Source organism: Semicossyphus pulcher, unplaced genomic scaffold (assembly GCF_022749685.1).
Source record: "Semicossyphus pulcher isolate SPU_LCO1_2020_fin unplaced genomic scaffold, fSemPul1.0.p SCAF_14, whole genome shotgun sequence".
NCBI lineage: Eukaryota > Metazoa > Chordata > Actinopteri > Labriformes > Labridae > Semicossyphus > Semicossyphus pulcher.
Window position 1 is genome coordinate 3791209 of NW_027211648.1, and position 13440 is coordinate 3804648.

At 40.5% G+C, this 13440-nt stretch overlaps 1 protein-coding gene across 2 annotated transcripts in view; it reads right to left on the reverse strand.

The window, feature by feature from the left end:
- Positions 1 to 13279, reverse strand: part of vps39 (VPS39 subunit of HOPS complex) — a 29375-nt gene extending 16096 nt beyond the window's left edge. Inside the window, exons 1-13 of one of the 2 annotated variants that reach the window (XM_069661592.1) lie at positions 12709 to 13279; positions 12443 to 12508; positions 12250 to 12314; positions 10996 to 11038; positions 10802 to 10896; positions 9846 to 9944; positions 9650 to 9742; positions 9022 to 9205; positions 6355 to 6475; positions 4187 to 4307; positions 3807 to 3933; positions 1229 to 1371; positions 908 to 1048 (exon numbers count right to left, since the gene is read on the reverse strand). In XM_069661592.1, the coding sequence (XP_069517693.1) occupies positions 908 to 1048; positions 1229 to 1371; positions 3807 to 3933; positions 4187 to 4307; positions 6355 to 6475; positions 9022 to 9205; positions 9650 to 9742; positions 9846 to 9944; positions 10802 to 10896; positions 10996 to 11038; positions 12250 to 12314; positions 12443 to 12508; positions 12709 to 12781 (1371 nt within the window). In that variant the 5' untranslated portion in view covers positions 12782 to 13279. Of the gene's footprint in view, positions 1 to 907; positions 1049 to 1228; positions 1372 to 3806; positions 3937 to 4186; positions 4308 to 6354; positions 6476 to 9021; positions 9206 to 9649; positions 9743 to 9845; positions 9945 to 10801; positions 10897 to 10995; positions 11039 to 12249; positions 12315 to 12442; positions 12509 to 12708 lie in introns of both variants that reach the window. The other variant, XM_069661591.1, reaches the window with a different exon arrangement.
- Between the last annotated feature and the right edge of the window lie 161 nt (positions 13280 to 13440).

Sequence of the window (13440 nt, forward strand, 5' to 3'; positions counted from 1 at the left end):
CACATACCGACAAAAACAACAGAACAAAGAGGACGTGAGGCTAAAGAGCGGCACAGTGAAGAGAGTGCACTGTGTATGTTCTTCAAAGTGCTGCATCATTGATATGAAGCAGGGCTGCACGATAAATCACAATTGCGATGCGCCCATGTGCAATAATCACATCGCAGGACGTGCCATTGTGAGGCTAGCTGCTACTCTATTGTTGCTTGGTGCAACAATCTCTCGTTTTCCATCAATAATCTACAACAATAATCAGTTACAGTTACTTTCAGCGGCTACACCTGCAGCACACACACGGCGTGAGGATGTGTGATGACAGGAAGCAGGAGAAGTGAGCTTTCGTTACCGTCACCGGGCCGATCACGGTGATAACACATACATTTGAACATTGTTAGAAACAGAAGATGACATACGGTATGAATCACACGACTGCAGCCCACAAGTCTGTCTGTATTTATTCTTTAAGAAACGAGTCGCTCCACCTGAACTCTCTCTACTTTTTCACACAGGTATCAGAGTAGATGAAGCAAGTGTGTTAAAAGAAGGAGGGTTTTTTGATCATTAATTGTATATGTACATACAAACACACTGCATTTCTCTAGTATAAAGTCTGGTATTTCTTTTATATCGCAGAACACAAAACTATTGCAATGTTACTTTTTCTAATATTGTGCAGCCCTAATATGAAGTAATATATATATTTATTTTTTAAAGCTTTACAACAGATACATTTTTTTGTAATAATGTTGATCAGTGTTACTCAAAGCCTACGATGACACAAAGAAATGTCTTGTTAGGTCGACAAACGAAACATGAGGAAACAATAATTCAGACTAAATATACCACGCGACCAGAGAATCAAAACATCCAATAAGGTGGGGAAAAAGAAGATAGCCTTGTGCCTTACGTGCAGGTAACACTTCAGCAGCGTGGTGTCGATGATCTGCAGGAGTTTTTTCCGGCTTTTAATGGTCGGCGTGCCCTCCATGAGCGGAGACGTCGTAGAAGGATCAGAATCATTCAGCTGCTTCACAAGGTGACTGCGTTTCTGTGAGCACAAATTAAAGACATGCTGACTATTAATGTCGTGCCTCCTTTGATTGACCCCAACTATTGAACCTTTATCTTAACATGCCTAGTAGAGGCTCTTTCAAAAGCGGTGTCAAAATGTATCACTTCACACTTTCATTTCCTCTGTGTTGTAAGTACATCACATGCACACACAGACCTGGGTGAGGTAATCGATTAGAGCGAGATGAGCCTTCTCCAGCTCTGCCCCGGACAGCGTGGGGAGAGGGTTTGGATAGTGCAGCTGTTTGCGGTAGTCTGACGGCAGCAGGTCTGGGTACAGGCCGATCACATGGGTGGGATCTGCGGAGCAAAGGAGGGGAGATGTGTCAGACTGTCTTCCAGGTATGTGATGGAGTTCAGCCTTTGATTAAAAAGGGGAAGTAAGTGAAGCACAGTTTATAACACAAACACAATCATTACTGGAGGATAAAATCTTTAGTCGACCAGAAGTGAAATCAAGAGCTCATTAGAGGAAGGAAAAAGTGGTTCAAGATGTGATGTCACTGCATGTGAGAGTCATGAATATTTCCATCAATATGCTCAATAAGCAACAGATGTCTAATGAGTTCAAGAAAAGAAAAAGGAAGAATAAATGTGATCAAGTTAAGAACAGATTTACCTTAACTAGGTTTAAGTACTTTAACATAAGATCATGAGACCAACAGAAGGCCTGTCAATACTTTTGTTGAACGATATATTTCCCCAGAAATAATTGCAATATTTGACATTAGTGACATTTAAAGATCTTTTTTGTCACCGTTGTAATGCAAGTTTGTCTTTCAAAGAGCAATGATTTTGTAATTGTAACGAAATTTACGACGTATTAGGGCCATTGTAAAAAAAATAAATAGATAAAGAGATAAAACATCTCACAAAATGTGAGAAAATAAAGTTGTACATTTGCGAGAAACAAAAACTAGGAAAATAATGTTTGTAGATGATAGATAAGATAATAAACTGGGAAATTGTTGTGTTATAGCAGCAGGTTATCAGTAGGGATGCACGATCAGTATCTGCAGATAATGGCTTGAAAATGACATATAAGCATCGGCAGATTGGCCATTTTTCTGCCAATGTTTTCCGTCCATAAAACAACGTAATGCTGAGACATTAACTCTGTGCGAGTGTGCACGCGCACTGCCTGCACCACGCCTGAAGTAGGGTGCAAGATGTCTCCGGTATGGCAGTTTTTCAAAGTTTCCAAAACAGAGCTTGAAGGTTGATTTCATTTTTTGTATTTGTTCTGTGCAACAGGTAAACTTTGTCCTTACATGTAGCTATTGTCAGGATTGTCTCAGGAAGAGCATCATCCAAGCCTGTCAAAAAAAATCTTACATATAAATTAATATGGCATTTTGTACATAAGTTAAAGCAGTTCCAATAACATGCATCCCTAGTTATCAGAGCAAATACAGCACGGGACAAATACATACACAGTAAAAATAACCCTAACACTAGAAGAAGAAACATATACACAAGAAATTCTCCAGGGCAGAAATAAATAACCTCAACTATAGTACATCTAAAATATAAACTAAAATATATTGAGATGTAAACATACTTTGGAAAGCCTAAATATAAAACTTGCATATAAAAAGTAAACATACTTTACAGTAGAGATAGACCGATATGGTTTTTTCAGGGCCGATTCCGATACCGATTATTAGTAGTCAAGGAGGCCGATAACCGATATTTGGAGCCGATATTCATTTGCAGTAAAAGTGAAAATATTGGCGTCAAAACTTTGAATAATACAAACTCCAACACTGAACTTTGTTTAAATGCCTTTAAGCATATGTTTATTAAACAAACAAACAAACAAAAAGCGCAGGGAGTTCCCAGGGTCAGCAGCATCTCTTATGTTTCTCTTCGGCACTCTGCCCTGTTGGCTCTGCTGCGTACACAGCCGTGCATGGCACTGAGCATATTAAGCCTATTTTCTCCACGCACAAGAAGCAGACTTCACAGAGGAGAAAGGCTGAGCGACCCTCTGCTGCAGAAACACGTTTCTATGCTCCCCGTTTGCCCCAGGGGTTACCATCACACATGAAAGTTACCCTACACACTCATGAGGGATACTAACAGTAATTAAACCTGCATTATAGACAAAAATATACAAAACTACTTTAAACACTCATTGCACTACTTTTCTAGGTTTTGTTTCTCACAAATTTTCGACTTTAATTTCAGAATGTTCAAGTTTTTTCCCAGAATATTACTCTTACTCCTTTTACCAATGTCTTGCAATAAGTCGACATACTGGCTTGTTTAGGTTAATAGGTGTTATAAGGGTTTCTGTGACCTATTAGACTCAGTGACCGTGGCCCTGATCATGTTAAAACACCGACACAGAGAAATGACGAGAGGACAGAAGCAGAGCAACCAGAAATAGTTTAACAGAATGTGTCTAAGTAGTTTGTGAACCTCTGCTTTCAGCTTGAACAGGTGCTGCTTCCAAGTCTTATAATGGTGGGGAAAACCCTGCTATTTATTCTGGCATCATGTTTGTTAGTAATCAAACACAGCTGGAAACAATTGTAATTTGTACAGTCAGTCACTTTCATGACAGGATCGAGTAACAGAACACTTACCTTCAGAATGTCTTAGCTATTGGCACTTATTGTCCATTGTAGTGAATAGTCATCATGTGGTACAGCTTTAAACAACTACGAAACACATGCAATCGGCCTAACAGACAGATATCAGGTGTCCACTGGGAGGAAGGAAAGCTCTACCTGTGCCGAGTTTGGCAAACACCTGCATGGAGTCATCAAATCTCTTCTGGCAGAACAGATTGAAGGCGTAGAGATTCTGGATGTGATGTATCTGCTGTTTTTTATCACCGTCGGAATCATCCTTCATCTTCTGGCAGAAAAAAAGAAACAGAAAAGCAAAAGAATACATCATGCTACGGCTAAATGTCTCCAGTAAACTTAGTTTAGTTTCCTAGGATGTGAAAAGCGCATGAATGGCCCTTTTCCTCCTGGATCATGGTACGTGATAGTAATCATGGTAAGTGATTTCAAAGTTCCATCCTCCGAGCTAAAGCACTCACTTAATCATGAGGAAGTTAATAACAAGGTTCAATAGTGAATTAAGGGGTTGTTTTGCTCACCGCCAGCTGAAGAGCCAGCTCAAACTGCTTGTCCTGGAGAAGCTGCCGGATCTGGCTGGCTATCGACACGGGCACCAGGCGCCACACAAAGTGGTTGCTGGCAACGTACACGATATTTGGCCTGTGAAAGATAAAGAGGAACAAAATAAGATTACAGAGAACAGAGGGGAACAAAAGTGTTTCTTTGTAAGGAGGAACTTTATCATCATCATGAGAAACAGACACCAGGAGAGCGAGCCATTAAAAAGAAAGCCACCATTCAGTATCAAATCTGGCACTGAAGCCGGGACGCTTACCAGAGCCACTGCAGGCCTTTCTACCTCACACACCGCCACGCTACCACCATGATTAACAAAAATGTGTATAATGTAAAATAGTGTAAATGTGTAATACGCATTTCTGATTTTACCAAAATCCTTTTCACGTAATAACTTTCTTGACATATTTACTTGTTACTACAGGAAGAAGAAGAAGAAGAAGAAGATATACTTATTAATCTTTCCACTCTGCGTTTACAAACACGCTACACACACAAAGGCCCGGGATACCGACATGCACAAACAGGATCTCATGCACATGCACTAATGAGAGATGTCAGAGTGAGGGGGCTGCACAAGGACATACACCCTGAGCAGTGCGTTTCTCAAGGACACCTCGATGGAGCCCAGGAAAGGACCTGGCTCGTCTCCAGCTACCAGCCCCAATTCTGTGCTTGGTCCATACCGGGACTTGAACCGGCCACTCTCCGGTTCCCAAGCCCCTAAGTCCCTACGGACTGAGCTACCGTCTACCTCACAATAAGGAGATGTCTTATTTTAAAGAACCTTTTTCTTGTTATAATAGCACATCATCTTATCTTGATAAAATACGAGCCTTTTCCTATCATAACACAAACAAATGTTCAAAACCTTTTAACATAACAGTTACCCATGCACTTATAATGCCTGTTAAACAATGTGTGTTCATCTGAAAAGTCTGAGGAAATGTCTGTCAGTGGTGTCAACAGTATTGCTGTCAACTTATTCAACTTATAATTTAATTGTTCCGTTTTTTTTCTTGTTTTTTTTTCTCCTGCCTTTATCTGCTCTTATTTTTACTACATAACCTGTCATGTCTTTTTTGTAGATGTGGTATTAGTTGGGAGTTCTTATAACAAGACAATTCATTAATCCTAACCTAGTTCCCATACTTTAAACTATTTGATCAATGAAAATGTGTGATGCAAACGTCAGAATTCAACATACAGTTAAGGACCTACATACTCAAAATCTGTTGGTGCTATAGTCTCATGAGGGCCTTGGTCCACTTACAGCATTTTTTACTTTGGCAGCGCTCACATCCTCAATTTCAGAGTGCTTACTGTTGCTGGGTTACGAAAAGTTGTCTGGCTGCACTTTCGTTTTCTGTTCCGTTTTGGTAGTGACTGTCAACTCTGTTTTAAATTGCTGTGTGTGCTTCATATTTGCTTTTATTCAAGGACATTTTACAAATGGTAAATGGAATGTACTTATAAAGCGCTTTTCTAGTCTTCCGACCACTCAAAGCTGCTTTTACACTACATGTCACATTCACTCATTCACACACTGATGGCCTGAGTGCCAATTTCCAATCAGGATCTATGCATTCATAGCCGATGGTTATACCACCGGGAGTAATTTGGGATTCAGTGTCTTACCCAAGGACACTTCGACATGTGACTATAGCAGTCAGGGATCAAACCATCAACTTTCCGATTGAGAGACGACCGACTCTACCACTGAGCCACAGCCACCCAAGGAAGGAATCGTGTCCTGGCATTAACAGCAGCTCTACACCTGGAAAAAACGAAAAGGATACACTTCTTCTCCGCCATTGTTGTTGACAAAGTTGATATCGTAAGTCGCGCCGCTTCTTAATTCTGATTGGTGGGTGAGGGAGAAGTGACATTGAAAAGCGCAGCGGTGTTCCAAAAGTTGAACTATTTTCAACTGAGAGCTCAGGGACAAAAAACATCTGAGGACGAGGTTTTTGCGCTTAGAAAAGTGAGCGCTGAAAACAGGTGCTGTTAGTGGACACAGGCCCTCACTTAGTCTAACTGCAATTCACTAAAGTCTGAGTATTTTTGCAAGGAAAAGTTTGTAGAAAATCCTGCACAGATTACAATTCACTAATGAGACAACAAAGCTCACCCTGCAGAGGTGATGAAGCGAGGTCTCTGCAGCTCCACACTTTGAACCAGCAGCCTCGGCTCAACGGTCCGGATCTCCACGTACCGAGGGAGGACGGCTATGATGTACGGAGGCTGGTGCTCTGAAGATTGAAAAGATGCAAGAGTGTGAAATTAATGAGCAAGTCAAACCAAAATCAATCACGTTGAGCAGCAGGAAACAGTGAACAGGCGGCATATTTGCTTGAATGCAAATTCAAAATAATAAATTAGTTATAGACATAATCATTTCCGCTCTTATGGCGTGAACGTTTTGACCCGACCTTAAATCTGTGTCTTTAAAACGGGTGTGTCAGTTGTGATTATGGATTGAAGAAGACGATGGGACGAATGTGGTAGGAAATCCAGGTGGAGATGCTATCTCAACACGCCTGAGGTGAGACTTTAGATCTAGCCACGACTACTTCCACGGGTCTTTCGCTTCATCCATGAACAGTTCGATGTATTCCAAACAAACCGGCACCATCCTCTGCTAATGCATTAGAAAGCCACAAAGTTGACCACATCAAAACAAGGAAATTGCAAACTCTAATCTTTGCCTGGAGGCTTCATTTCCCCTTCATAGTGTCTGTTTCTGCATTCCAATGAGGAGCCTTTGCAGCAACGTGAGAGCTCATACTGTATGCATCACTCCTGTCACATCGCTCATTAGTAATCCAGACCTGTGGCGTCTCAGTCACATGATAAAATAAAGCTGATCTTAATTTACGTTTCCCTTTCCGACATGTGGAAAATAGCAGCGCGGCTCAGACAGAGTGGAAAGAGCGAGTTTGCGGAGAGGACGGAAAGCTTGAGAGAAGAGAAAATACAGACAGCAGCTGGATGACAAGAACTGAAAGAGTGACGGCAGCATTTCGGCCAGATGCTTCATCAGGTGTTTGTTTTTAATAACCAGTTACTGCTATGTGAACCAACCAGCTTAATCAGTGCAGAAAGACAGGAATAAACTGTCCTGCTACAGGCGTCAGCAACATACCTTAAATAACATTTCTTTACCAGACAGTATCATCAAATAGCAAAGACAGAGCATGTATAAAAGAGAATAATAGATTGTCTTCACTCGTGACGTGCGAAACTGCTGAAAACCTTTCTTCTTTAGTCCTCTGAGGTTTTTATCTTTGCCAGTGCCGAAGGGTATTATCATGGGGCAAACTCTTTTATTTGTTAAACTGTAGATTCATAATAGCAAAATTCAATAGATGTTACTTTTGCGGTTTCTTAAACTTTCCTGTGTAAGGGAAAAGAGAGACGACTGGTTGCTCAATCAAAAGGAGATCAGAAATGTGTCGGGAGCTCATGAAAACATTGAAATAACAAGAGTGCTACAATCAAAACATGCAACATGGAAGAAGTTAATAAAAGGCCTTTGATGAATTGTCTACGTAATTAAAAAAGCCAGTATATATTTCAACCACAGTAGGTCTTCATCTGGGCTTTAAAATACACCTTCTGTGATGTCTGGAGAACTGAAATAGAAGCTGTGGAATGAATTGTGGTTTTTGTGTCAAAGCAGGGGTGTGTCCTTTCGACTTTGCTGTCAGGTTCTATTAATATCAAATTCAAGTTAGGGAAGAAATCAGGAGTCAAGAAAGGACAAATCAATTTGTCTGCCTTTTATAGCCTAGTTCATAAGAACTTAAAGGGGACATAATTTAGCTATGCAATCAATTTTCTATTTTACTATTCTAATGTGTTTTTTCACGTTGTTTGTTTCGTTTTAAAAATTGTATACATATTTTAATTTAATTATATTTCGGAGCCTCCCCTTCCTCCTGAAACAAGCAAGCCATTTTACCATTCAAAGGTCAGACCTTAGCCACGATTGGCCGACAGTATTTGGAGTGACCGCGTAGCCCCTCCCTCATGTGTGCGATCCCACGTGGGCGATCCCACGTGGGGGAGCGGCCGCGCTGCACTGTCACTCCAAAGTAGAAAACATGGCTGCTCTAGGATCGGTTATTTGGCCTTATATGTACGAGCCAGAATCGCCAGGAGGTATCAGGATGGTAAGTTGAAATCTTGACAACGACTTGACATCAAGTTGCAAGAAGGCAGCCCGAGGTGAATGATGATTGGTTGATTTAAACAAAAGCAAGGTTCTACGTAGGAACCTGCAGCTGGTCTGAACGGCCCATTTCAGAGGCGACCTTTTTAAAAATGTAATTCTGGAAAAACACGGAATTATGTAGCTTTCACTTTTAAAAGATAAGGCCCTTTAAAGGGATAGTTCGGTTTGTTTGTTTGAAGAGGGGTTGTATGAGGTACTTATCAATAGTTAGTGTACTACGTACAGTAAATAACAATCAGCACGGCCCCTGTTAGAAGAAGCCGGCCGGGGTTCCTACGTAGAGGCATCACATCGCATCGCTGCAGACGAGGTCAGGAGTACCACGTACTTTAGCCACTTAAAAGAGTCCGACATTCAAACAAACGTACACACGGTATCAGATGTTGTTGGGTCAGTGGTTTGTACAACAGATAACAAACAAAAGAAATACAATAATGTGGAAACGACAAAATGCCTTTCACGGTGGAGACTCGTAGTGTCAGAGACCTGGTTGCAAAAAGTGGACCCAAATAAAACCTAAGTTTGAGTAGAATCACTTCATAGTAAAGCCTTGTTTCTTACCCATTGCGATAGGGATGTCTGTCCAGTTCAGGGCACACTTCTGGGTGCAAACACCCTCTTCATTTAGCACTACAGTTAGGTCGTCCTGACCAACAGCAACCTTCCCATCAGCCAGTGGGGCAACCAGAGGCTCCAGTTGTTTCCCAGTTGGGAAGAGCTCCTTGATGGTGCCACGACCGTCCATCTAAGTTCACAGGAAAGACAGCAGAAAGAAGAAACTATTAATGACATCCTCAAACTTTCCCTAAGCAGCTTTAGACAAACTTTTCAGATGTGGTATAAAAGGAGCATTTTAAAGTGATATGCCTCCAAAAAGCTGTCTTTGAGATACTCTCTGTAGACTTGAAAAGCACCTACAAAATGTTTGGAGTTTTCCCCTTTATAACAGATTCAAGCAGTCAGTTTATGTTGAAGCCCACACTGAGACACAAACGTTTTGGAACAATACGACAGATTGAACGTACAAACAGACGGTGGAGACGTGAGTTATGCTGCAGGAGTGGTTTCTATGGATGTTTTAGTATGACACAAGTGTAAAGAGGCTGAGGTTTTCATATTTGGAGGGCATGTTATGGGTGGAGTATCACTTTCAGTAAGGCTGTGTGTCCTCCTTTCCTGTAGCACATACCCGAATGAGGTAATAGTCTCGTTTGAAACCAACACATATGGAGTTTTCACACCATGCCATGGACTTTGGAATATCTGGAGCTCCAAAGTCCCCCTGACAGACAAAAAGAAAACATTAAAATGTCTAAATGTGTCAAATGAGTGGAAGAAAACTCTGAATCATACTGCAGTGAGACACAAATACGTTTTATTTTTACCTGCAGCTCGTGGAACTCTCTGTCCTTCCAGAAATACAGCTGGAGTTTCTTTTTCACTGCGACACACATTCTCAACCTTTCCTCTCCTGAGCTGGTTTGCTGAGGACAGAGGAGACAAAATATATACAACACTTCAAACAAGAGAGTAACACAAACATGTGGAAATAAAAGAATTATGACTTTGGCTGTGCCATAAAACAATATGGGAAACGTAACATTACTGTTGTATAGACTTCTAAATGTGTTTTTCTTTACTTTTTACAGTCAATTTAATACAGTAAAAAACAGAAACTTAACACATGCTCGAACCTGAAATACCTTAACAATGAACATCATATTGCTTTGTGTTATTGTATATGTTAGCAAACTCTAAAATAAGCAGTTTATGAATCACTGTGGTGTTGGCAGCAGTCGCATATGAAATGGGCTGGGCCTCCTGCTCTTTAACTGCTTTATATATGTCGTGCACTACTAAAGCTTTAATAAAAATGTACCATACTATACATAACTTATCTTTATCATTTAAATCTCTATTCTTTCTTACCTCACTGAAATCAATTGCAAAAATAAATCCTGTAGCGTAAATAACACATTCAAACGGCTGAAAGACAAATATGAGTTCCAGGAAACCGTGCTGTAAATTATAGTGCAGATGAGCTACAGTAAAGGGGTTTAGACGTTTAAAAATGATGTTATAAACTATTTAAAGCCTCACTCAAACCTTCCTGGTCATGAAACAGTTCCCATTAAGACACTGACTCATCTGCCTTTTTCCCTAAGCAGTCCTTACATTATAGCTGTATGGTTGTAGAATAGCGGGAAAGTTCTCACTGGAGGGACTAAGAATGGAAGGCGATACAAATGCATTAACATGCTAGCAGCGCTGCACTATACAAATACTGCAGGAACAATGCCTGAAGTCCCAAGCTGCAACCACCGGGGGGAATGTAACTGACCTGCAGGTCACAGGCGAAGAGCGTGGCTCCTTTAGCTTTGGACAGGACAGTGATCTGCTGGAAGGTCAAGAGGTCATGGACGTGGATGTTGTTCTCTGCAGGGGAAAACGGATTACTTTATATCCGTTAAGAGCATAGAGAAGAATGCTGAGTTTAGGAATATAACACACATGTCATCGGGGAGGGAAACTTACCTAGAAGACTGACAAGAATTTTGTACTGCGAGACGACATAGAGCTGTGGAAAGGATGAAAAATGCAAATAAAAGGAGGTTTGAACACAACGAATTTAGAATTAACCGTCATTCAGAGGACATTAAAAGTACATCAAACTTGGGCTGAGAACACATTAGAGCTTATTTGTTTAGACATCTTTTCCCAGAGCTTCTACCAATGTCTGTTTGCTTGAGTAATTAACTACTCTGTTAAGTATGAAGGTTGATCTAAACCAGCCAAAATTAAATCAATCACCTTCGTATTTTAAGTTGGCCAATGGAAAGTTCTTGAGTGGGGCTGTCAGAATCATGAAACTTTAGACTAATAATCATTCGAAAAATGCGATTAACAATTTAATAACATTATTATAACACACTGCATTGCTCTAAATCCATATTGTTAAGTTATCTGCTGCTCACCGAAATGATGCAGTCATTACCAAAGAAGTGTCAATTAATCTCCAATAGTTTTTGATAAAGTTTTCTCTTCCTCTGCTACACATTGATTAATTTCAAATAGCTGACTCGAAAACTGTTTTGTAGACCGGCCGTAATGTAATCAAAAAGTAGCTCAAGACAATTAATTAATGAAGAAGGAGACTTGATTTTAATTTGAAATGGTTACATGCAATGGTGGAAACAGAGCCGGTGTTTCAATCCAAGCTTTTCGGCGTAAATTTTCTGATTGGAAAATCGAAATAAGAACAAAATTCGACATGACCTGCAGAATAGTGCTCTTTTGTCCTTTTGTTGATAAAAGGTTTTTGCAAAAAACATAGGTGAGGGAAACAGTTTTGTTAATATGAAAAAACAAACAACAACAAAAAACAGAATAATACATGAAAGATCAGCTATTTTCCCTGATAACAAAGCACAACATTTTCTAAACTGGTTTAAAAATACCAATACGAAGTGAATGGAAACGATTCTAACGATTATCTGGATGGATATCCCAGATCAGGTGATTATGTAAGTTGTAAATTGTGACAGGCCTAGTCTTGAGGTGTGTGTGATTTCCAGGTCCATTCCAAGGGAGGGAGTCAACCATTGGCCTTTAAAAGCTTAATTTAAAGTGAAGTGTTGCTCCTGCTTACAAACAGACTGTTAGACTGTTATAATAAGTGAATTGTGACTTCCCTCTACAGACATCAAACACTACCACCACACAGATTGTTTTATTTTTGTAGAAATTAGCCTGGGGTTATCCTAAATGTCACCCTGTTTTATTATGTACCTGCTGAATCTTCTTTGAGAAGTTCTTATTGGATTTTTCCAGTGTCACCTCAAACCGGTTGGTGCCTAAGGAAAAAATAGACATCTTAAAAAATGACTCATAAATTTTATTTGGAGCATTTAAAATTAAGATGAGAACGTCTGTAAATGCACAATAAATCAATTGCATAGAATATTCCCTTTGCTCATCCTACCTGCATCCTTCTTTATCCGATAGAGAAGGAGATGCCCTGGCTTTGTTCCCACCAGCAGCCAATCCTCTGAGGGGAGAAAAACAGGGTTTTGTATTGAACATATCAAGCAACACAAACACTTAACGTTTGGCTGTGCGAGGGATGACAATGGACACTTTTAGACCTGGGTGACACCTGAGACTGCAGTTCAATAAACACCCAGAGGGACCAAGTCAATGTCAAAGAATAAGACTATCTGTGGGAAGCACAAAGTGTCAACAACTTACCCCAGGCCGCAAGGCAGTCAATTTGAAGAGGAAGCTTTTCCAAAATAGGCACTGGTTCATACGCGTCATGCATCTTGAAGCAATATTGCTTATTCAGTTACAGATCACTCTGATGGATCAATCCCACACGGAGTAGACGCCTGCCCGGACACCAGCTGACTGACTGACCGCTGATGAGTCTGTCAGGGTGGTACGCCTTTATGCGTCTCCATTAACCGAATGAGCGGTTCAATGTTTCAACTTTTAATGAGGAAATCTGATTTAGTAAACCTGGTATCACAGATTTCTCTAATGCCAAGCAATTCAGCTTGTTAGCTAGCTATCTCCCCAACCAAAACAACAGCTGATCGTTAGCCTGCTAGCTAAGTTAGCAAGCAACGGCTAACGTTCCCAAACATTGTTCCCTTTCACTCCATGGAAAGTAAAACCGAAAAAAATCAAGTCGGTTGCTTTTTCGAAAAGCACGAATGTAACATATAATTAACTTAAGACAAATAGTTAACACTGTATATGCCGTTCCGGTAAGTTTTTTCGTGGGCTACGTTAGCTTTCTGCTACTTCCTCAGTTGTGTTGACGACGGCTGCGCTGGGTTTGACAGGCACGTGACAGAAGTCAGTGCGCTCACGAGGAACGCATTAAAGGTGCAGGGACTACTGTTGTAGTTGCAGCTAAAAGATGCTGTGAAATTCTCGCGAGACTTAATTAATAGCGCTTATAAAAGCAGTCGTTTA